The sequence below is a fragment of the Vicugna pacos genome, chromosome 13 (genome assembly GCF_048564905.1).
Source record: "Vicugna pacos chromosome 13, VicPac4, whole genome shotgun sequence".
In the NCBI taxonomy this organism is placed as follows: Eukaryota; Metazoa; Chordata; class Mammalia; order Artiodactyla; family Camelidae; genus Vicugna; species Vicugna pacos.
Window position 1 is genome coordinate 44,396,357 of NC_132999.1, and position 24,806 is coordinate 44,421,162.

The 24,806-nt window shown below is 43.5% G+C and overlaps 1 protein-coding gene and 1 long non-coding RNA gene across 5 annotated transcripts in view; one reads left to right on the top strand and one right to left on the bottom strand.

Moving 5' to 3' along the window:
* Nucleotides 1-1,899: 1,899 nt before the first annotated feature.
* LOC116282968 (uncharacterized) lies at nucleotides 1,900-24,534 on the top strand. The gene is made up of 3 exons (XR_012079309.1): nucleotides 1,900-2,127; nucleotides 5,331-5,455; nucleotides 23,997-24,534. It is a non-coding gene; the product is annotated as an uncharacterized lncRNA (long non-coding RNA).
* Nucleotides 5,295-24,806, bottom strand: part of AZIN2 (antizyme inhibitor 2) — a 31,727-nt gene continuing 12,215 nt past the window's right edge. For 2 of the 4 annotated variants that reach the window (XM_031683540.2, XM_072973965.1), the window contains exons 10-11: nucleotides 9,005-9,219; nucleotides 5,418-5,771 (exon numbers count right to left, since the gene is read on the bottom strand). In XM_031683540.2, coding sequence (XP_031539400.1) covers nucleotides 5,633-5,771; nucleotides 9,005-9,219 — 354 coding nt within the window. In that variant the 3' untranslated portion in view covers nucleotides 5,418-5,632. 4 annotated transcript variants of the gene reach the window in all.

The following is a 24,806-nucleotide window of genomic DNA, read 5'->3' on the forward strand; positions in this document are numbered from 1 at the left end:
AGTCTTTGCTGGCTGTGGACAGAGACGTCAGTTCCTGACACATGGGGCAGCTTATGACATGGTAGATGACTTCCCTAAGAGCAAGTGAGCAAGACAAAAACAGAGGGTGCCCAAGACAGAAGCTACAGGTTTTTTTGTAATCTAGTCTCAAAAATGATAACCCATCACTTCTAACATATTCAAGTCATTAGAATGGAATCAGTCAGCCCAGTCCATACTAAAGGGGAGAGAATTATACAAGGTGGGAATGCTGGGATTTGGGGTTATTGGGGGCATTTTAGAGACTGTCTATTGCATCCTTTTCACTGCCTCCTAGTGAGCCACCTACAGTGCAAAGCTGATCTCACCCCTGCCCAGAAACTTCTGTTGACTTGCTGCTATCAGGAGAGAACCCTTCACAATATGCCTCAATCTCCATTTAATTCTCATCTTCTGTCCGGTACTCCAGTTCCCAAGAAAGAGCTCTGAATTATCACACCACTATCCCTTTACACACCATTTCCCTGGTTTAGAATGCTTCCCTCAACTTCCCCAGACTTTTTACCTGGACAACACCTACTCATCCATAAATGTTTCTACATCTATCCACTGCTTCTGCCAAGTCCATCCTAACTCTAGCAGGTAGTTATCTCTATCCCTATTCAGACTTCCTTGGACCCTGTGCTTTCCACTAGCATACTACTTATCACACCAAATTACACCTTGGATCTCTCACAGGATCTCAAATTGAACATTTTCAGAAGTTCATTTCTGCTAATTTTTATATCAATGAGATTTAGCAGTTGGATCTTACAGCCTATCTTCATTGGAGATGTATAGAACAAGTTATAGAACCTCATCATCTTAACTGGAGTTATTAAAATGCCCAGAGAGCAGTCATTTGGTGATAGGATCCTACTAAATAAATACATGTGCTGCTCTAAAGGCAGTTATGGTCCCCACAGGCTTCCATAGGAAGACGGCTGGGTGAGTACGACTGAAAGGTAGAGATGCTTCCCAACCTGCCTCCACTACTTACTATCTATTCTAGGCAAGTTACTTCATAGCTAAGCCTCAGTTTTCTAATTTATAAATAGGCATAACTTGAGTGATTCCTGTGGATACGTCAGCTGCTGTTCTAAGCACTTTAAATATGTTAATTTATTTAACCCTTAGAACTAGGGTATAAGGTAGATTCCATTTGACAGATGCAAAAATTGTGGCACAGGAAACACAGGCTGTAACTGGCAGAGCCAGGATCCCAACACAGGAACTGAGGGGTCGAAGTCTGTGTTGCGATATCCACTTCACAGGCCTGTGCGGATTAAACGAAAAATGCGAGTGAAGGGCGAGGGCAGGGCATAGAACAAAGTAAGTACTCTTTATTATTTAAAACGTAAAACAGCTTGGCCTCCAGGTCAAGAATTCATTCAAAGCCTACGATTTTCTGCGTGAATTCATCACGAGTCTCCTCTCGGGAATGAAATGGATGAGCGTGGATGACACTGGACACCTGAGATCCGTACAGCTCTCTGGTCTCGTTATTCAAGTCTCCCCCTACTTTGTAAGGGGAAGCGGAAGTAGCTGGTGGGCAGAAGCCCACTTCCGATATTGCTCCGGCTAGCCTTTCTGGCCGGGCCGGGACAGGGTCCCTGTCTTCCTGGCAGCCTGGGTCCCAGACTGACCCCTGGCCCGTGGAGGCCCGCCCTCGGCGAAGGTTCGGTCTTCCATTGGTGGAGGCTGCGAGCTGCGTCCGTCCGTCTTTCAACCAGTGGACTCGTCTGTCTCTTCTCCCTGTTTGGTAAAGTCAGGTCCTCCTCCGGGCAGACAGGGGGCGCCAGAGCGCGGGGCGCGAGGCCTCGGAGGCTCTCTGACACGGAAGTGACGTCACGCAGCCGGAAATCCGCGCCGGCTGGGACTAGAGATGATGGGCTGTTCCGGCGCCTGGAAGCCGAACAAGCGGAGTTCCACGAAGCGGTGCGTAAGAGCGTTGTAAGGCTCAGATGAGAAAAGGGAGCTCCTAGAGGCAGTGGCTTGTTCATATTTACCCACCGAGAACGTCTCCCGAAATCAGCGCTTCCCACTCCTCCGAGGGGAGGGACAGCCTTGCGAGAGGTGGGGGATTGCTTCGCCTGAGGAGTCCCTGAGGCAAGTGTCACAGAAATACCCCCATTCCACAGATGGGGGAAACGAACCCAGAGAGACATAGACTTGCGGAGTAGGGTTGCCGGATTTAGCAGCTAAAATGCAGGACGCCCAAAGTTAAGATAAACAACAGTGTTTTAGTATAGGGATATCTCTAATAGTGCGTGGGTCATGCGTTTCCTGAAAAAGTAGCTGTCGTTTATCTTTATTCAAATTTACCTGGGCATCCTGTATGTTATATGGTAGCCCTACCTCATGGTCACCCAGCTGAGTGGAAGGGAAGAAAGAGCTATTGATACATCCCATGTGCTTCCCCGCCTAAGTGCCCTGGTATGTGGACCCGCTCTCCTCCTGGGTGTAAGCCTGCAAGCCTGCAGGGCCTCCAGCCCGTTACAGTCAGTGGTCTGTCCTTCGCAGGATCTAGGCTGCTGTTCAGGAGCTGAGGAGAAGGGACCAGATACCGCTGTCTGGGGATTCAGGGGTATCCCCGATCCTCCAAGACTAGTTCGTTCAAAAGACTCTAAGCACTTACTCTGTCCCAAGTACAAACCCAGGATCCAGGTGACACTGGCAAGTAAGAGTAACATTCCCTCTCCTTGTGGAATTAACAGATTTGCAGAAAGACAAGTAGAAAAGTTACAATACATTGTGATCAACAGGTCTTTACTGTGGGTGAATATAGCATGCTGTGAAAGCTTAGAGAAGCAGTACCCAGGCATAGAGTAAGAGAAAAGGGAGATACCACTCTGAGACTTGAAAGATTCATTCAACAGTTATTTATTGAACATCTGTGTGGGGCAGTGTTCTAGGCACTAGGAACACAGCAGTGAACAAAATAAACATCTCTGCCTTTCAGAGCTTAATTTAAGTAAAATGTATGTCAGGTGATGAGCTATGAGAGGGAAAGGTAAGGCTGTAAGGGGGATCATGGGATGCTGGGGTGGGAGCAGGAGTGTTGCAGTTTTAAAGACTGGTCAGGAAGGTCAGAGAAGGTGACATCTGAGCAAAGACCTGAAGTGTGAAGGAGAGAGATCATGGAGCTATTTGGGGTTTTAAGGAAATGTGCCTTGCATATCAGGAACACAGAGAAGAATGAGGTACTGCCTCCAATATGATTGCTTCCTCCGGGATTTTCAATGACAACTTTGATAATGTGTTTCTTGCCTTAAATACTGCCTTTAGAATCTAATTGTTGTAAAATATGACTCCACATAACTAGATGAGGGGGAGCACTTTGAATACAGCGTACAGAAAAGGCCTTCCTGAGAAGGCGACATTTAACATCAGCCCTTTAAGCTGAGAATGAGTCAGCCTGGAAGACGCTGGAAGAAGAGCTGTTTAGGCAGAGGGAACAGCAAGGGCAAAGGCCTGGGGGCAGGAAAGAACTCGGTAAGTGTGAGGAACTGAAAAGAGGCCAGTAGGCTGGTGTGTGGTGAGAAAAGAGTGGCAGGAGATGAGGTTGAAAAGTGGATGGAGATCTCAGGCAATTTAACTTTTATTGGCATCACAGTGGTAATCCACTGAAGGGTTTTCAGCAGAGGAATGACAAGGTCGGATTTATGATTCAAAAAGATCCCTCTGACTGCTAGGAGCCTAAATCATAATTTTGCTGGTTAAATTTACACAAGCCTAGCTACTCATCCCATAGCTGCCAGGAAGAGGGTTTAAAATGGAGCAAAAGGTTGACTGGGAACTCCCATCCTGTTGCCTTCCCTATGGTCCCTTTACAGCTGGAATGAGCTGACTCGGGCAGGTAAGTTTCCTAGGGAAGGGTGACACCCAGAGAGCCACCATCTCCTCCGGGGCATGGGCAGGCAGAGATGACAACTTGTGTCCATCCCTGGCTGGGCTCGCCTTAAACAGGCCAGGGAGTGAAGGATGTGCATGCTCCCACCGGCCTACTGGGTCGCCTCCCTCTGCCCCAGTTGAATACACTGTCAGTTATCCTCTCAAAGGTCCTGTCATGCTTCTGCCCCAGAAGGATCTAGGACTCCCTACTGCCTGCAGAATTCAGTTCAGACTCCTTGCTCTTTTGTTCAGATTTGTAAGACTGAGCCTTTAACCCATGGGATCTGATTCTATCTCTAGGTAGGTAGCGTCAGAATTGAGTTGAATTGTAGGACACCCAGCTGGTGTCAGAGAATTGCTTGGTGGTGTGGAAAACAAAACACACACATTTTACCAGGCTTACCCAGTGAGACACTCAAGTGAAGATATAAAAACAATCGCAATGAAATGTCTAGACCAGGCAGATCCACAGAGATGGAAAATAGATTAGTGGGTGCCAGGGGCTGGGGGAAGGGGAGAATGGGGAGAGACTGTTAATGGATACGGGGTTTCTTTTTGAGGTAATGAACATGTTCCAGAATCAGACAGTGGTGATTTCCACAAACTGTGAGTACACTAAAAACCACTGAAATCTATACTTTGAAAGAGTGGATTTTAAGGCATGTGAATTATATTCAATTTTTTTCAATTCCAGAAGAAAATTGTTTAGGGTCACCTGTAGCAGCTGGGGGAACTCTGAAATATGAACTCCTTTGCTGAGCAGCTCACACACTGCAGGTGCAGAGCTTGAGACCTGAGTGATGTGAGGGAGCCTTTGTCTTGAGAAGAACTGCCCACCAGCGTCAGGGCCCTTGGCACAGGATGTGCCAGTACTCCACGGCCAGTGGTGTTCTAGCAAATTACCGCCTGAATAAGGAAAACCAACTACCACGCACTTGCATCAGTCTGATTGCCATGATGACCTGCAAGGAGAGGAGGGGAACAGGATCTCCTCAAAACCTCCCAGATACCCATCTCTTTGCTCTTTGTCTTTGGTATGAATTTCCAAAAGCTGTGTCAAATACTCGATTGTCCCAACTTGGGACCAGGCCTTCAGCTGGGTGTTGGGTTCACACAGAGACCCCCTCACCCGCCATGAGCTGCAGCTCCAGTGCTGCAGAGAGGCCACCCTGCCCCCACACCCCAGCCCAACAGCTCACCCTTCCTCATTACGCCAGGCATGGACGCTTGTGAAAACAAGAGAGAGGAGTCAGAGGAGCTGGGTGCCAGTAGGAGATGCCTACACTGCAGCCCGACTGAAGCAGAGGGTGGGGAGGCCTCGGCCCTGGTCTAACTCAGGCTGCTCTGTGAATTGAACTGCTGGATTCCACTGGAGTATTAGTAAAACCTAAATATTTATTTGCTTCATATTTACAAAGGTGGGAAGGAGACCAAGGAAGACCCCAAGAACACCCCCACAGAAGAGGTGTGCAGAGGAGAGGCGCTGCAGAGGAGGCGGACACAGCTGGAAGGGACAGGATTTATGTTGCATACTTGAACTACAGTGAGTGTAAGACTGGTCCTATTTACAGGGCAGAAACACTACAGGTGGAGTGTGGGGGGCGGCAGAGCAAGCACCAGAGTCCTGGCCAGAGGGTGCCCCTGCTTGCCGCTTCCCCCACCTCTCCCAGAGGCATCTCTGCGGCCCCGCTGGGGTTCTCCTGGGGGGAACGGGGCCCGCTTACATGATGCTCGCTGGGGTGAAGACAGGGCCCATGCACAAGGTGTCTGTGATCTCCCAGCCGCAGGACAGCGGCTTGCACATGCCCTCGGCGTCCTCGTCCTGTTCTGCAGGCAGCAGCTGCCCTCTCAGGGCTTCCCTGCAAACAAGAGGGGGCACTGGAAGCAGCCAGCATAGGGCCTGCATTTCAGGGACTCCTGATGGCCCTGTAGCAGAAGACTCAGGGCCATCGGGGCCAGGACCTGGGGGAGGGGGCAGGGAGAGGCCTGCTGAGCCCTCTTCCCCCCTGCTCCCTTCTCCCGGTCGTCTAGCCCACAAGGAGAAGGAACCCACATTCATTGATATGCCCATTATTGTGCCAGGCACTTTACTTAAAATACCTAATTGTATGTCCCCAAACCCTGTAAGGGTGACATTATCATCCCTGTTTACTATGAGGAAATTGAGACTTGGGAGTTACCTGCCCAAGGTCATATCCCCAGAATGTGGTAGAACTAGGATTCAACCCAGTGCTCATTTCAAAGCCCACAGTCTTCAGACCCTAAGCTTAGGACTCAAAAATCATCTGCCCCCCTCAAAAGCCCTGCAAGCTGTTTCCCCTGCACATCCGTGTAAATAATGGCTCCTGCTCCAGCCCCAGGCTGGGGATCTCGTTTCTACCCCCATTAGTCCCTCCTGAGCCCACCTCCAGAGCATCCTCACAGGTGTCCACTTCTCTCCACTCCCAGTGACCGTCTCTATCTGAGAACGCACAGTCTCCCTAATCTGCTCTTGCCCCCTCCAGACAATTCTGACCCAGGTCCATCTTTTCTAAAGTAAATCCCTGCTCTTGAGTTGCCAGCAGTTTCCCTCCACTCTCAGGCCCCCCCAAGATCTGGTCCCTGCCAATCTCTCCCACCGTGGGCAGTGGTGCCACCTGGTTGCCATCCATAGCAGCTGTCTTTTGGGCTCTCGTGCATCCCATCCCGGGCCTCTGCACATGCTTGTACCTCTGCCCACATCACCGTCCCTTTGCTGAGTCCCACAGCACCAGCACTCCTTGATAACAATAGGGTTTAGTGTCTGCTTCCCCAGCATTCCTTCAGCTATAGCAGGGCAGGGAACGTATCTGAGTTACTCACTGCCTAGTGCCCCCAACAGCAGGCTGGCACATGGTGAACGCTTACTGGTGGAGGGGTGGACGCTGGGTGTGAGGACAGGGAAGGAGCCCTGGGCTGTTTCAGGAGGCCTGAGGGGAGGGAGGGTGGCATGACAGCCTGTCCTTTACTTCTGCTTAGATCTGCTTCCCCACAAGACCCTTCCTCTTCCATCTACATCCTCCTCCTTTCATACTTCCAGCCTATTCCAGTCCCCCCCTGCAGGAAGGCCTCCCTCTTTGCTGACGTGTGCAATTCAGCAGCAAATAAGTAGTCAGTATCTTTGCACAGAATCTGGTCAGGCCATTCCCTTCCAGGTTGAAGGCTCTCTGGGACAAGCATCCTCTATCTGAGCCTCTTGTCTCCTCATCTTGCAAAATGGGTTTTGAAAGATAAGTTTCTTAAAACCTCTCAATAGCTCCCTGCTGCCTTCAAGATCAAGCCCAACCAGGGCCTCCAAGGTCCTTCTTCATCCAGTCTTCCCCACATGCCACTCTAGCCAGACAGAGCTACTTAAAATTCTGTGGATGAACTGGACTCTGAAGCCCCTACACCTCTCGGCCACGACTTCCCTCCTGTCATCTTGCCTGGCCCTCCGGTGCCTGCCTAACTCCTCCTTATCCATCAGGCGATGCCTCCTGAGAAGCAGCCCTCACCACCCTCCCCAGCCTGCTGTCCCTCTTTCTCTAGTGACCTTTGCCCTCTCTATGCTGTGTGCAGGTGTGCATACTTTGGCTTACCACATTCTTAGAGGCTCTTTTCCCCCCAGGACCCAGCACAGAGCCACGCTGTAAAGCAGGACATTTCAATGAGGCCCCTTTGATATGGGGAATTTCTTTGACATGGCCATTTAAATACATCAGAGGGGGAGGGTATAGCTCAAGTGGTAGAGTGCACGCTCAGCATGCACAAGGTCCTGGGTTCAATCCCTAGTACCTCCATTTAAAAAATTATTGGATAAATAGACCTAATAGACCTAATTACCTCCCCTCCCTCAAAAAAAAAAAAAACTAAAAAAAAATTTTTTTAATTAAAAAATATATAAATACATCAGAAATTTTTGTTCCCAGTAGTGAGTGCTACTGCAGCCTCATCCACCTTTGTTTGCTGATGATGGGGCCAGGGTGATATAAAGCCTGTGTGGTTATTGTTTTCTTAAGTTTGATTTTTAGGCCTTGTCAAAACACCCCTGATGTCAAAATAGCTGCATCAGCCTATCCTGTACCCCTGCAGGGAGTAGAAACAACAAAGGTTTGTTGACTGAATAAATGACATGCAACTTTCATACTGAACCTGTCAGACTTGGCATTTGGTAGCATTGTCCCTGCGGGCCCTCAAGCATCCAGCACATCCCTGGGGACACAGGCTGCACTCACCCCTGAGACCCCAGCATAAACCCCTCCCAAGTGCTCCTGCCCTCTGCAGGCATCTCCCCAGCCCCCAAAGGAGGGGCTATACACTGCTGACCAGTAGTGACCTCTGCTAGTGACCTCTGTGTTGACACTGGTCCCATAGCATTTCATGTGAATAAAAGGAAGTTATCATAAGATGCCTAATGTAGGGTCTGACAGAAAGGTTCAACACGTGTGACTTTTTTCCATCTTGCCTCACTGGATCCCAACGCTGGCCCAGCAAGGGCAAGCTCCATGAGCAGTCAGGTCTTTCCTGGGTCACATAGCAGCCACCCAACTGGTTGGCTCCATCTGCATCTGCCCATGTCCTCCCTGAATCCACCCAGTGGTGAGGGTGGTATTTCTAAAAATCCAAATGCTCAAAGCTCTTAGCTCGGCCTTCAAGGCCATTCCCAGATCAGCCCTGACCAACCTCATGTCATTTCTGGAAGGCATGCTCGCTCCCTGTTCCTTCTTCCTAGAGCCCCCTTCCCACCCCTCCTGCCTCCTGCCACCTGACTCCCACTCATCCTTCCTCAGGGAGGTAGATCTGGGCCTCGGGGGCTCTAAGCTTCCAGAGCCCACCCCCTCCACCCAGCACCATGTTATCAGGTCTGCTTCTCTGTGTCCCTCACAGGACTCAGCTCCTCAAGGGAAGCTCAGTCTCATTCATGGCCACAGCCAGGTGCCAAGCACAGGCCTCTCTTGGAATCAGCAGCCAAGAGCTACTTGTCACATTGGATTACACCAGAGCAGGGTCTCAAACCTCGGGTTTCCCCCACTGCTTCTGCCCAGCCTGCCCCCTCCTCCTCCCCCCACTCCCCTTCCCAGCAGGGCCCCCTTACCAGGCCACCCGGGACATGGCATAGGTGATGCGGCAGGTCTGGGCCCCCCTGAGGAGGGAACCCACGCCCACGGTGTAGGCGCCCATGTTCTCAAAGACAAGCCAGTCCCCTACATGTAGTTGCGGCAGCCACAGACCCTCAGCTACGCAGTCACAGCCATCGACCACTGGGCCCCAGAGGCTGCTGCTGTACACGGGCTGCTCTGTGGATGGTTTCTGCAGGAGAGAGATGGCCACGTTCAGCTTTCCTGGGCATATGTGCACAGCTTGAGTATGCTGTCCCTCCAAAGCCTTCATGGCTCCCAGAACCAATAGGATAAAGACTGGATGGGCCTCCTAGTCTGGTATCTGTGGCCCTCTCACTTCTCTGTATTCATTGCCTAATAACAGTACCTACCTCATAGCATTACTGAGAGGATAAATGAGTCTGGGTAGAGCATTTAGAACTGTGTCTGGCACATGGCAAAGGCCCAGTAAATTAGCACCATCATCTTTATTGTTGGTGTAGCTGTCACCTGCCAGCTTCAGTCTTCAGTGGTGTATCTGCCACTTTCCAGACCCTGGGTGTGTCCTCACCTCTGTATCCCTTCCTTTTCCCTCAAATCAAGGTTGACCTCTGGGCCCAGCCTCCATGATCCCCTCCTTCCACTTGAGGCCTGGTTATAGGAGCCAGAAGCACACAAGTGAGTTAGACCCCCCCTCCTTCGGGCTCTTGGTCTGGTGAGGCAGATGGGCATCCCACAGACAATCACTGGGTGACCTGGCAGAGGTCATAGAGGACCTCACAGGGTAGACAGAATTACTCCCATTTCAGGGAAAGTAATGTCCTGAGAGGTTAAGTGACTTGCCCAAAGACACAACTAACAATTACATAAAATTTTAATTTTTTTGTAAGTGACTTCCAAATCCAGAAAAGAAATCTGTAATACAGACCTTTGGAGACAATTAAGATAACAGTGCGCACACACACACAAAAAATACTTAGGAATAAATCTGACCAAGTTGGTGAAAGACTTATACACAGAGAACTACAAAATACTGATTAAGGAAATTAAAGATGATCTGAAGAAATAGAAAGATATCCCATGTTCTTGGATTAGAAGAATTAATATTGTTAAAAATGGTCATACTACCCAAAGCAATCTACAGATTTAATGCAGTCTCTATCAAATTACCCAGGATATTTTTCATAGAAGTAGAACAACAATCCTAAAATGAAATGGAATTACAAAAGACCCAGAATTACCAAAGCAATACTGAAGAAAAAGAATGAAGCTGGAGGAAAAACCCTCCTAGACTTCAGAAAATACTACAGAGCTACAGTAATCAAAACAGCATGGTATTGGCACAAAAACAGACATATGGATCAGTGGAACAGAATAGGGAGCCCAGAATAAACCCACACACTAATGGTCAATTAATCTTTTACAAAGGAGGCAAGAATATACAATGGAGAAAATGTAGTCTTCAGCCAGTGGTTTTGGGAAAACCGGACAACAGCATGTAAATCAATGAAGTTAGAACACTCCCTCATACCATACACAAAAATAAACTCAAATGGCTTAAAGACTGGACATAAGACAAGACACTATAAACCTCCTAGGAGAAAACAGACAAAACATTTTTTGACATAAATCTTAGCAATGTTCTCCTAGGGCAGTCTAACCAGACAGTAGAAATAAAAGCAAAAATAAACAAATGGAACCTAATTAAACTTATAAGCTTTTGCACAGCAAAAGAAGCCATAAATAAAAAGATAACCTATGGAATGGGAGAAAGTATTTGCAAATGATGCAACTGATGAGGGCTTAATTTCCAGAATATATAAATAGCTCATACAACTTAATAACAACAACAACAACAAACCAATCCAAAAAATGGACAGAAGACCTAAACAAGCAATTCTCCAAAGAAGACAGAAATGGCCAATAGGCATGTGAAAAAATGCTCAATAAATGCAAATCAAAACTACAATGAGATACCACCTCACACCAGTCAGAATGGCCATCATTAAAAAGTCCACAAACAATAAATGCAGGAGAGGGCATGGAGAAAGGGGAACTCTCCTACACTGTTGGTGGGAATGTAGTTTGGTGCAGCCATTATGGAAAATAGTATGGAGGTTCCTCAAAAAACTAAACATAGACTTTCCATATGATCCAGCAATCCCACTCCTGGGCATATATCCAGAAGGAACTCTAATTTGAAAAGATACATGCACCCCAATGTTCATAGGAGCACTATTTACAATATCCAAAACATGGAAGCAACCTAAATATCCATCAACAGATGACAGGATAAAGAAGTTATGGTATACTTATACAATGGAATACTACTCAGCCATAAAAAGAATAAAATAATTCCATTTGCAACAACATGAAGGGACTTAGAGATCATTGTTCTAAGTGAAGAAAGCCAGAAAGAGAAAGGAAAATTCCATATGGTATCACTTATATGTGGAATCTAAAAAAAAGACACAAATGAAATTATTTACAAAACAGAAACAGACTGACAGGCATAGAAAACAAACATATGGTTACCAGGGAGAAAAGAGGGTGGGAAAGGATAAACTGGGAGTTTGAGATTTGCAGATACTAACTACTATATATAAAATAAACAAGTCTATATAGCACAGGGAACTATATTCAATATCTTGGAATAAACTATAATGAAAAAGAATATGAAAAGGAACATGTATGTATATGTATGAAAAGGAATATATGTATGACACATGCTGTACACCAAAAATTTACACAGCATTATAAACTGACTATACTTCTATTTTTTTAAATGGGGGAAAAAGATAGTGCAATTTGTCACAGTGTAGGGATCTTGCCAGGCACGTCCTGAAGGAAGAGTCATGACCGAAAGATGGACATGAGTGAGTCCTGAATAAATCCTGCCTTTGGAAGGCCCTCTTCCAGTTAGTCCAGCTGCTCTGGGCTCCCCAGGTAAACCCTGCTTCCCTTCCCCCACCCCCAACTGTCTCCCTGCTGTTCCCTGTGGCCCCAAACCTGCCAACTCCTAATTTTCCTTTAGATTTCAGCGTCCTCATAGAAGCCTTTCCTAAGGCTCCCCAAGCTTTGCCTTCATAGCATTTACTGTAATTTATTATTAGATACTTAGGAAATGTATCTGCCCAGGCCTGTCTTCCTGGTCAGAGTATAAACTCCATGAGTCCAGAGATCATGATAGTCTTATTTACCACCATCTCCTCCATGCTTAGTGGTCTAGCATACAGCTGAGGCTTTTGTGAATGGTACATCTTAAATTAATGAATAGGAAATACGTGAGTAATGAGAAAGAGAAAGAGCAAGAAAGAAAGAAAAAGGAGAAGGTTATGACTAGAAACCATCCAAAGAACCTAGAAGGAGGCAGGGAGAAGACCAATGGGGGAAGAAGGAAAGGTGTTTCAATACCTTAATCAGGAACAGGAATGAGTAAAACTGAGAAAGAAGAGTCAACAAGTTCCATAAGCAGAAATAATACTCATATATTTGACAAAAATTAATGAATAAGCCATCGTCCTCATTAACAAAGAAAAATATACACGTTACTAAAATCAAGGATGAGAACTATCCTATATTCATTCATTCACTCATTCAACACATACTTCTTGAGCACCTACTATGTGCCAGGCTCTGCTCTAGGAGCTGGGAATGCATCAGTGAACACAAAAAAATGAAAGTTCCTGTGCTCCTGGAGCTCACATTCTGGGAGAGGGAGACAAACAAATACATCCTTGTTCATATAATGTAAAATTCTTGTTTACAGGCTTCTTGCTAATGAGTAAAATTCATCTCAGTTGCTCTAAATTATTTCCCTTTGCTCCAATTGTTAAAAAACATTAAGCTAACTTTGAAAGACTTGGAGGGGGAAATGCTATATAAATGAATCCATGAGGATCCTTGAGAAAATAGGTTTCAAAGGTTCTTCCGCAATAAAATAAAAAGAAAGGGCACCCTTGAGTTACAATCAGAGTTCTCTCACTTCTTATTAGTGGTATAAATTAAACATTGGTGGGGGAAAAGATTTTAAAATTTCACAGGAAATAATGCAAAGCTACCCTTTTACTAAAGTTTTTTAAAGGAAACAAAAAGGAATCTGCAAAATAAATATTCTAAAAGCATGTGGCAACAGGCTTCTACGTCTCAGCTCTGTTTACGAGTCAGAAAACTGGGTGAAAATGGTCAAGCACTTGTAAAAATACAAGATGCCCAGTCTGCTAGTAGGGCCCCCTCTGAAAGAGAGGGAAAAGGGTTCCTAGTTTACAAAGCATGCCCACCACTAACGCACACCTCATCTGGGAGGCAGATGCAATTCCTGTTTTATGGATGAGAAAACTCAGAAGAATGGACCTGCTCCAGGTTCTGAAGGGAATTAGTAGCAGAACTCCAAGTGGTCCCAGACAAGGCACCTCCCAGCTGCCTTCGTCAAAGAGACCCAATAAGTGAGCAGATGCAGAGATGAAACATTTAAAATAGCACATGGCTCTAATGGAATCCCTAAATAATTCCCCAACTTTTAAAGAATAAATCAATTAATTTCCATACTGTATAAATTATACAAATATATTTTAAAAGGAAAAACATGGGATGAACAAGGGCAGTACACAAAAAGGGAAAAAGGAAACAACAAAAATCTATGATCAAAATCTCCCTTGTGAACATATAGGTAAAAATCCAAAATGAAATCCTCGCTAATCAAATACACACTCGTAGTCAAGAAATCACCTTCAATGATCAGATAATTTATCATGGAAGGCGGGGATGATATGATCATTGGGTTTACCATAATATGGAAACTTAGATTTACAATTCTAATGTAATTTTCCCAATAGAAGTCAACATGGCATTCAATAGCCTATAGAATCTCTTCTTAATTAAAATTACAGACAAAACTAAACCCCGCAGTAAAGAGAAACTATTTAATATAAGGAGCCAACTCTAACATACTGGTAATACACTAGAATGGCCTCATTTCAGAACCAGAAGCAACCTTAGTAATTAAAGGTCAGCCCCCTCATTTTCCAGATGAAGAAACAAGAGAAACAAGGCCCAGAGAGGTTAAGTAACTTGCCTAATATTACTCAGCAACAAGATGGCAGAGCCAGGACTTGGACCCTGTCTTCTGACTCCAAGTCTGAATCTTTCTGTCATTATTTTTATTTTATATGGCATGAGAAATGCTGGCAATAGCTATTAGGGAAGAAAAGAAACAAAAGAAGTATGATGTAGAGAAAATGAAGAAATGAAATATCACATTGCAGATAACATTTGCCAACCTGGAAAATCCAAAGTAGAGAGAGGCAGTTACTAGAGGAAACCAGTGAGTTTCAGCATACAATCCAGTGTCTCAGCTCAAACACACAGGGAACTGTCTTCATTCAGAGCAATAATAAGAGCTTTAAGTTATTAAACTCTGGGATGTGCTTAGATCACAATAGTACTTATTCAAAGAAAATAATAAAACTTTAAAAGGGGAGATAAAATACAAGAGCTCTACCGTCTGCTAGCTGGAAAAACTTAGTAAAGCAAAAAAGAGAATTCTTCCCAATTTAATGAATAGATTAAATAAGCTACTACTAGTTGAAATCTCCAAGACATTTTTCTAAATGTTAGAAACAGTATGATAAAAGAATAAACATGAGCCTATCAGAGAATATTAATAAGCCCTAGCAGACTCAACTTTTGTTGAATATTTAATTCATACAAAAGAAGATTTGTATCATGTATAAAATAAAAATAACAATAAAATGAATATCTATGTACCCACTGCCCAGCTAAAGAAATAGAGCATTTCCTATATCTTTGAAATCCCCACTCCAAAGACATGCCCTTTCCTGAATCCCTCCAGAGGTAACCATTATCCTGAATTTTGCTTTCATTATTCTCTTGCTTTACATTGTTTTCCAATTATATACCTAACCCTAAACAATCTAGAATTTGGTTTAGCATAATCCTGAAATTCATATGAATTATATAGAGTGTGTAATCTCTGCAACGTGCTTTTTTGTTTAGTTGAAAACTTACATCCTCAAGATTCATCCAGCTGATGCATGTAGACCTAACTCATAATCACTATATAGAATTCATTGTGTGCAGTACACTGTAATTTATTCGTCTATTACCCTGCATCAAGACAACATTAAGGTTGTTTCCAATGTTTCATATTAATTAATTCTTCCCATGGACATTCTGACACCTCTTCCAACACACATGCCAAGAGTTTCTATACAACATATACCTAGGAACTTGCTGGAGGGGAAAGTATACATATGTCTCACTTTACCTAAATAATGCCAGCTTGCTTCCTAGAAGTACCAACTCCCACCTAGCAACTCCCACCTAGCAGTGGCTAAGAGATCCAGTTCTCTGTATCCTCACCAACACCTGATATCGTCATGCTTTTAATTGTTTTTCTAATCTAGCTGGTAGAAGATGTATCTTGTTTTCCTTTTACTTTGCATTTCCTTGATTACCAATGAGGTTGAGCGCTTTTGCATTTTCTATTTGGCTTTCCTCTTCTGTGAACTGCCTGTTAAGGTCTTTTGCCCATATTTCTATTGCCTTCTGCTTCATCTTTTTTTTTCTTATTTGTTTTGCTGGTCTGTGTTTTTATGCCACTGTCCAAACTAAACTATTTTAATAAACTTCTACTATTTTAGTAGTTACTCTAGACATTTACATTTTAACATGCATACCTAATGTAAAGTCTAAAAATAATCAGTATTTTCACCTTCTAGTCAAACAGTTCAAGACCTTAGAACACCAGCTTGGTCACTCTACCTCCCAACTTACATGCTGTTGCTGTCCAGTGTTTTAGTCTATCTTGTTTCTGACAGAGGCTGCCAGTTGCCTACCCCCAACAATTCTAATCCTCGATTTTTGCTGGACATGCTTTCTAGAAGTTCTACTTAATTCTTTTTAAAATCTCCTAGGCCATATTTTTATTTTGCTCACTCTTTGGTCATATTTTCAACTTCTTATTTCTTTAAGCATTGTTAGTATTTTTTGTTTTATTTTTAGCATCTGATAATTCTAATACAGAAAGTAATTGCAGGTTTGAATCTCCTGTCTACAGCTTCTGCTGGCTCCCCTGCATGGTGACTTGTTTCTCTGTGTTCAGTAATTTTTTCCTGTGAGCTCATGTACCTTGGAACTTTATCTGCGAAAATTATTAAAAGCCTAGGTTGAAGATTCCTTCTCCAGAGGGAAGTTGTGTTTGCTTCTGCAAGATAGAATAAATTCCATACTTGAGGTTTTTCAGACCACACAGTTACTATGAATCTGGGTAAGAAACCCAAGAAGGCTGGGTTATGGTTTCAAGTTCTCAATTTTTTGACCTTTTCCAGTCATTAACAAGATCAAAACAGACAGGTTTCCTTGCTGTCCTCCTCTGTGGGAGTTTCTTTTCTAATATTCTCTTACACTAATAATGATGTATGTTTTTAGGGTTTCCAGCTTTATGTGAGGGATCCTATCAGATTCTCCATCTCGACCAGTCCCTAGGAGCACACACAGCTATAGAAACTGAAGATCAGTGCTAAAAGGATTCAGCATACACCCCCAGAGAGAATGCCAGTTTCAGAGTTAGGTTTTCTCTCTGGATTGATTTACTTAGCACATATTTGCATAGTCACTTGTATGTGCTTGGGATACACTAGTGAACAAAAGAGACAAAGATCTTTGTCTTCATGGGGTTTACAGTCTAGCAGGGGGGAGGAAAACAACAAAATAAAGAAAGAAATTATATAGTATGTTATAAAGTAACTTAAAAAAACAGATCAGGTTGTTGGGGGGAGGGTACAGGTTATAGTATTAACTAAGGAACGAAGTGTCAGGGTAGGCCTCACTGAGGAAATGACCTTTGAGCAAAGACCTAAAGGGGGTGAGGAGTGAACCAGTGTGGTACCTGGAAGAATAATGATGCAGGCAGAGGGGGAAACCAGTACAAAGGTCCTGAGGTGGGAACATGCCTGGGTGAGTTCAAGGAACTGTAGGAGCTGGTGTGACCAGAGTGGGATGAGGAAGGTGGTCAGGGAGGACACAGGGTCAGATCACAAGGGCCTTGGGAGCTACTGGAAGGGCTCTGACTTTGATTCAGAGTGAAACAGGAGCCAAAGCATGGTTTTAGGCAGAGAAAAGACATGATTTGACTTACATTTTAAAAGGATTCCTCGGACTGGGGGGTTGACTGGCTTTTACTCTAAGTGAAAGGGAGATTCCTGCTTTCACTTATTTTTGACCTCTGAAGACTCCCTGCTGTCTTGTAAGTCAGGACACAGACTTCTTTGTTGTCAGTCGGGAGGCTGTTCAGAGTATCTAGTCTAACACATTGCTGGAAACAGAAGGCACCCTACCCGCTTTCTGAACGTATCACAAAGCTGTTGTCAAAACAGTGTAGAATCGGCTGAACAAAAAATAAAATTATCAAAAGAACAGAGTTAAAAACTAGAGATCGTTGAAAAAAAACTGAACTGATGTACAGTATGGCAAAGCAGAAATAAAGCAAAAAAGGGTTAGAAATCATTACTTAAGAATTTTTAAGACAAGAACTAACCAGATCCAGACTTAAGTGCTATTGCAATACACATTCCAGACAGAGTCACACTTTTTAAACCATAAATAATTAGAATAAAATACAGTGGCCAGTAAAAAAGCCCAATCTTGGCAACAGAGGGAGAGTGTCTCTCTACAAAGTAGGGTGACTAGAGCTTGTACCCTGAATTTTGCTTCCCAAGATTCTCGTAAGAATACCATGGTACTTGCCCCCTCTGGGTCCCTCCCCACACCTACCTGTACCTTGCATTTATGAACTGCTAATACACATTTACTGAATTGCACCTTTATACCTTAAATATTTTAGACCACTCAGTGAACATTTAAATTGTTTATAAATAAAAAGTCCATCAGTATTTAAAGAAAACCATGGCTCACAATATGTATTTTTTAAAGTTAAAAACAATGTACACTATAGCACTTAAAAAGGAATCAAAGTAAATTTTAACAATAGTCGTTTCTGAATGGTGGAATTAGTAGTTTATTTTACTGATGGTGCTAAATTTTCTCCAATAAATGGTCTATTTGTTATATATATATAAATATATATTTATATATACTATATATTACCATATATATAAATATATATATACACACATACACACACATACATATATACACACACACATATATATGGTATATCTATAATCCACAGAGCAGGTAGAAAGGGACAGATTTCCTTACTTCTAATTGCAGCACACTTAGTTAAGACACATGATAGTATGTTGACACTTCTATGAAAGAATAACAAAAAATCACAGAACTAGAATAATAAACCATCAGACTGAGAAAAAAATATTTGTCAAATATTATATTAAACACACACATGCATATGCAAGCTCATCTTCATTTGTAAGGAAAAAACTTTAAGATCTCCCAAACTAGGTGAACAGGGGATATAAAAAATATTGACATCAAAAGAAATAAACATTAAAAAAAGGTTTATTCTTGTCAAAGAGAGAAAAATGAAAAAAATCCTGAGGTATACCATTTCAGATAAATTAGCCAACAAGAAAAAGGTCACAGCACGTAATGCAGGTGAGCTCACTGTGAAATAGCACAACTGGTAACAATAAATACTGGTCCAGGCTCTGAGGAAAACAGTCTGACAATATGTATGAAGAGGCATCAAAATGCTTACATCTTCTTACCCGGCAGTCCTACTCCAGAGACTCACCGTAAGAAAATGTTCTTTCAAAGGGAATACACTTGAAGCAGGGACACTGAGCCAGCAGCACAAAGAGACTAACAAAGGGCATTTTAGAAACAACAGATTTATGCTGTATAGCACATGGAACTATATTCAGTAACTTGTATTGGTGAAAAAGAATATGAAAATGAATACATGTATGATCATGTATGACTGAAGCATTATGCTGTACACCAGAAATCGACACAATATTGTGAACTGACTACACATCAGTAAAAATATATATATACCAAAAAAACAAAACCAAAAAACAAACTAAAAAAGAACATTTTAGGTGGAGGGAATTCTAATAGAAACATGAATAAGAATAACCAAAAATTAGCAATGCCCAAATGCCCAGTGATGAGGAAAATTTACAAGGAGGCAGTAATTTTATAGGGGGGCAATCATTTTATAGGTAAGTAGTTAAGAGCTTGTTCTTGGGCAATAGACAGATACTCAAAGATGAATAAGACGTGAACTCTACCCCAAGGGTCTACAGTTTAAGAACTCCACTCTTTATTAACAGTGCAACTTTGAGTAATTTGCTTCACCTCCATATGTCTCAGTTTTCTCATCTGTAAAATGGGACTGATAATAGTGTCTACCTTACAGGATTATTATAGAGATTAACAGTAACGCCATGTAAAGTCCTTAGTACAGCACCTGCTATAATACTTTAGCCACCGTCAATATATATGTGACACAAAACACTGTTTGCATATGGCAAAAGAAGGGGTGAAGGGGTGATGTTACAGAAAAACGAATGGAGTTGTATTAGGGTGGAGGATTGCAGGAGCTTTTAAGTTTCTTTAAATTTTAGGTTGCTAATATAATTTTTAAAAATGGATTCCAGCATATACCCGGCACCCACTGTGTGCCAAGTCCTGTACTGAGGAAATAGATGTGAGCGGTTTCTGCCCTCAGTGGGCTCACAGGACAGTGGGCCAGCTATTCACTCAACAAATATTTACCCAGCACCTCCTGTGTCCCAGGCACCCTGCCATGTGCTGGGAATTCAGAGGGGACACCGACCAAGGTGGCTACACCTGGCCAGAGCCTACATGCCAGTAGGAAGGACAGACTATAAGCGAGTATTTGAAAACAAGATAATTACAGATTATGGCTCGTTATGAAGAAAAGGAACAGGGCGATCAAATGATTGGATGGTGAGAAGCAAGCCTGCTTTAGAGAGAGCAGTCAGTAGAGGTCTCCCCAAAGAGGTGACATCTAAACTGGGGCACGACTGAAGAGAAAAAAGCCATCATCTCAGGAGCTAGTGGAAGTGAATGCAGCTGTACCCAGGTGTGAAAGAGCTTAGGTGTTTTCGGGACAGAAAGGAGGTCCGTGGGGCTGGAGCAGGGGAGCAAGGGGCTTAGCAGGGAAAGATGTAACTGAAGAGATGGGCAGGAGCCTGGCCAGCCACATTGAGGTGTCTGCATTCTATTCTGAGAGTAATGGGAAGGTTTTAACAGAGAAATACATAATCTTTGGGGTTGTTTTTTAAAGTCACTCTGTCTGTGGTGTGGAGAATGGGCAGCAGGATGGCAGGAGTAGGGGCCAGAGGACCAGTCAGTGATTACTACAGCAGCCCAAGAAGGAGGCGATGGTAGCTTGCATTAGGGTGGCGGCAGAGAAGACGTTAGATTTTAGAGTTAGACCCAAGAATTGCAGGTGGACTGCATGTGGGAAGAGATGGAAAGCAAGAATCAAGAGTAATGTCAAAGTTTTTCAGCTTGAACAGTTGGTTCACTGGCAGTGCTATTTACTGAGAGATGACTGGATAAAGGAAGAAGTTTGGGGTTGGAAATCAAGAGTTTGGTTCTGAATGAGTTAAATTTGAGATGCCTGTGAGACACCCAATAGAAATGTCAAGTGAGTAGTTGGATACACGAGTCCAGAGCTCAGGTAGGGGACAGAGAGATGAATTTGGTGCTGATGAGAGGATGGAAGACATTTAAAGCCTCAGTTTAGGAGAGCTCATCTAGGAAATGCATGTAGACAGAGAAGTGGATCAAGGACAGAGGCCCAAGACAGTCAACAACGAGAGGATGAGCAGTGTAAAGATGCTAGAGTAATAGGGTGGACATGGCAGAGGAGTGGGCAGAGCCCACAACAGGAGCCAGGAGCATGAAGTAGGAGGAAGATCAGCCGCTGAGGACAGAAGAGCTCCCACTGGGCCAGCAACATGGAAGTGACTTTCAAGAGCATCTTCTGTGAAGCCGGGGCCTAGATTATCAGGTTGGAGAGGTTTGAAGAGTGAATGGGAGCTGAGGTAGCAGGGGCTGGGCATGTAGACCACTCAGTGAAGAAGTTCAGACAGGAGGGGCAGTTGCTGAAAGGAAAGAGACGAAGTCTCTGAAAGAAGAGGAAATATGTATGTCCAATAAATATACAAAGAGCTATCCAACCTTATTAGTGATCAGGGAAATGCAAATCAAGACACAAGATATTTCCATCCATTCGATTAGAAAAATGTTTTAGTCTGATAATACCAAGTGTGGGGGGAGGTGTGGACCCACCCAGGCTCTCACCCCTGCTGGTGGGGTTGTCAATCAGCACAACCATTCTGGAAACCAGTGGCACCATCTCATGAAGCTGAACATGCACATACCCTGTGCCCAGCAGTCCACTCTTTGCTCACATGTCACAGACACAACAAGAATATTCATAGCAGCAGTATTCACAGTGGCAAAAACCTAGAAGCAATCCAAGTGCCTTGAGAGGAGGGCGGACGAATAAACTGCAGCATATTCACCAACAGAGTGTTAAAAAGTCGTCAAATGAATGAACTTTAGAGACATACAGCAGGATTGATGGATCTTAGACTGTGATATTAAGTATTTTTTTAAAGTCCAAAGGTAACATACATCATAACATTCTTTTTGTAAAGTAAAAAAAAAAGCAAAATAAATTATAAATACATTTTAGGAATAGATTTCAATGTGAGAAAACTATAAAAGAAGACATACAAATGGTCAATAAGTATATGAAAAGATGCTCAACGTCACTAATCGTAAGAGAAATGCAAATCAAAGCCACAATGAGCTATCACTTCACATCTGTTAGGATGGTTATTATCAAAAAACAAGAGACAACGTGTCGGTGAGGTTGTGGAGAATTGGAACCCTGGTACACTGTTAGTGAGAATGTAAAATGGTGCAGTCAGTCAGGAAAACAGTATGGAGGTTCCCCAAAAAATGAAAGATAGAACAACCATATAACCCAGCAATTCCACTTCTAGGTATTTGTCAAAAAGAATGGAAATCAGGATCTCTGAGAGACATCACTGTTCCCGAGTTCATTGCAGCACAATTCACAATTGCTAGGATGTGGAAACAACCTAAATGTCCATCGATGGGTGAATGGATTCAAACGTGGTAGATACATACGATGGAATATTATTCAGCCTTACAAAAGAAGGGCGCCTGCGATATGCAACAACCTGGATGAATGTTGATGTATAATATATATATAATGATGCTAACTGATATAAGCTAGTCACAGAAGCACAAATTGTGATTCCATTTATGTGAAGTATCTAACATAGTCAAACTCATGGAAGCAAAGAATAGAATTGTGGCTGCCAGGGACTGGAGGGGAGGGGAAACAGAAAGTCGCTAATCAATGAATATAAAATTTCAATTATGCAAGATAAGTAAGTTCTAGACAGCTGCTGTACAACACAGTACGTACAGATAACATCAGTGTATTATACACTGAAAAATCTGTTACGAAGGTAGATCTTAAGAGTTCTTACCACACACACACAAAAAAGACTATATAAAAGAAGAAAAAACTGTGTAAAAATGATAACACATCAGTCAAAACTGTGGTACTCTGCATGGGAAGAGACAGAGGGATGAGGTGATAAAATGATAAGGATGCTTATTACACTAAAAAGATAGCAAAGACAAGACCTCCCATGAAGTATTTTTATCAAAAACTGGTTGGGACTCTACTGAAACCATTAAATTTGACTATCTAGTTTCAAAGAAATACAGGGTATGGATAACATGTTCAGTAGCACCAAAGGGAAATCTTGAGAATTCACCAGTCAGGGAAATCCAGAATGCAGGAAACTATAGACCCAACAACTCGGTTTCATCAACAAATTAAAAAAAAAAAAAAGGATTGAGGAAACCTATAGTTAAGAGGGAGAGAAATCAACCAAATGCAGTATGTGGATTACTCTATATAAACTAGATAAACAACAAGGACCTACTTTATAGCTCAGGGAACTATATTCAATTTCTTGTAATAACATAATGGAAAGGAATCTGAAAGAAGAATATATATACATGTATGTGTATGTATAACTGAATTACCTGAAACTAACATAGTAAATCAACTACACTTAAATAAAAAAAATTTTTAATGCAGTATGTGGATCTTCTTTGGCTCCTGATTTCAGCAAATCAAATAGAAAAGCCATTTATGAGACACTGGGGATATTTTGAACACTACCTAGATGACAGGGGATACTATGGAATTGTTCATTTTTTAGTTTGATGATGGCATTGCGGTTTTTTAAAGTCCTTATTTTGTAGTGATAAGTACTAAAATATTTTTGAAAAAAGCTCCATAACTTTTGTCCTATAGTTTTTGTACTTTTCTCATAACATTGTTGTAGTTTGTATACTTGTCACACACATACACACTCACATGTGTGCACACACACGTTTCTACCCAGCAGGATTGTGTTTCCAAGGCACAATTCTTCCTCACCTACTATCTTCCGCAGACCTCAGCACAACGCTTTGCATACAGAGGGTGTTCAAATATTTGAATTTTTTTAAAAGCGGGGGAGGGTATGGCTTAAGTGGTAGAGCACATGCTTAGCATGCACAAGGTCCTGGGTTCAATCCCCAGTACCTCCTCTAAAAATAAATAAGTAAACCTAATTATCTTCCCCCTAAAATAAATAAATTAAATTTTTTAAACTTTTTAAATTTTCTACATTAAAAGAAGGGGAAAGAAAAGAAACATCCCAAAAAAGGGCCAAGCACATTCCAATGATGAGAAATATACCTTGAACCAAGGATTATGTTTAATACAACTTTTTCTACCTGAGGTCCAAAAACAAAGTCCCTGGGAGCAAAGAGCAGGGTGCAAAGCTGTTGAACTGGCTAGTCACCTTCCTTGGGGAAGAAAGTGCAGATACCCCTGGCCAAGGTGGGCCCCTCTGACATACTCTCTGCACAACTGTAGCTAACTTACTCTGTATACTGTCCCCTACATAGTGTCCGTCTCCATGGCCACACTGAGGGCCCCACCCTGGGTACGGTCACCTGGCAGGACTCCTGAGTGGTTGACAGCCCGAAGGAAGAAAGCTCAGCACTGACCAGAGGAGGAGCAGCACCGACCACAGAGAGGGTCCCAGTAACATCCTGGTACCCAAGTCAGGAACACCAACTGGAGACTGATCAAGATGGAGAGCCTGGAGTGGGGCGTGGTGCGGGGCTGGGACCACAGCCCTGCTCCTTGGAAGAGCTGATGAAGGGCATGGGGTCAGGAATGGCCTGCAACAGGAAGACGGGACTAGGAAGGGGAGAGGGGCTGGAAGGAAGAGTAACGAGGGAGCAGCTGCTGCCTGCTGTGTAACCTGGGGCTCGGCGGGCCTAGGCTGGCCTGGTCCTTTCTCTGTGCGGTAGGATGTGGAAGACCACAGGAATGCAGGCAATGCCAGTGCATCACCGTAGAAAACTGAATTCCTGAGCACGTCCATCTGGGAGGCTTACTCAGACAAGTAACCACGTTCACCAACACAGCTAGGGAATGAGGACCCATCAAGTCGTGGGTGGGACGGGGGACCGTGGAGGAGGGAGGGAGGGGCGCCCTCTGCCTGCAGTAGAGGAGGGGCAGGAGGAGCTACAAAGAAGAGCCCACATCTGATTGCATCTAGAAAAACTTGGCAGGATGGAAAGGGAAAGAAAAACAAATCACATATTGAAAGCTCATGATGGTCTAAGCGCTGGTTAGGCACCTAAGTTTCCTTCTGGAAGCAGGACCACACAAAGGCCAGGATATGTGAAAATACAACGGTGTGCCTG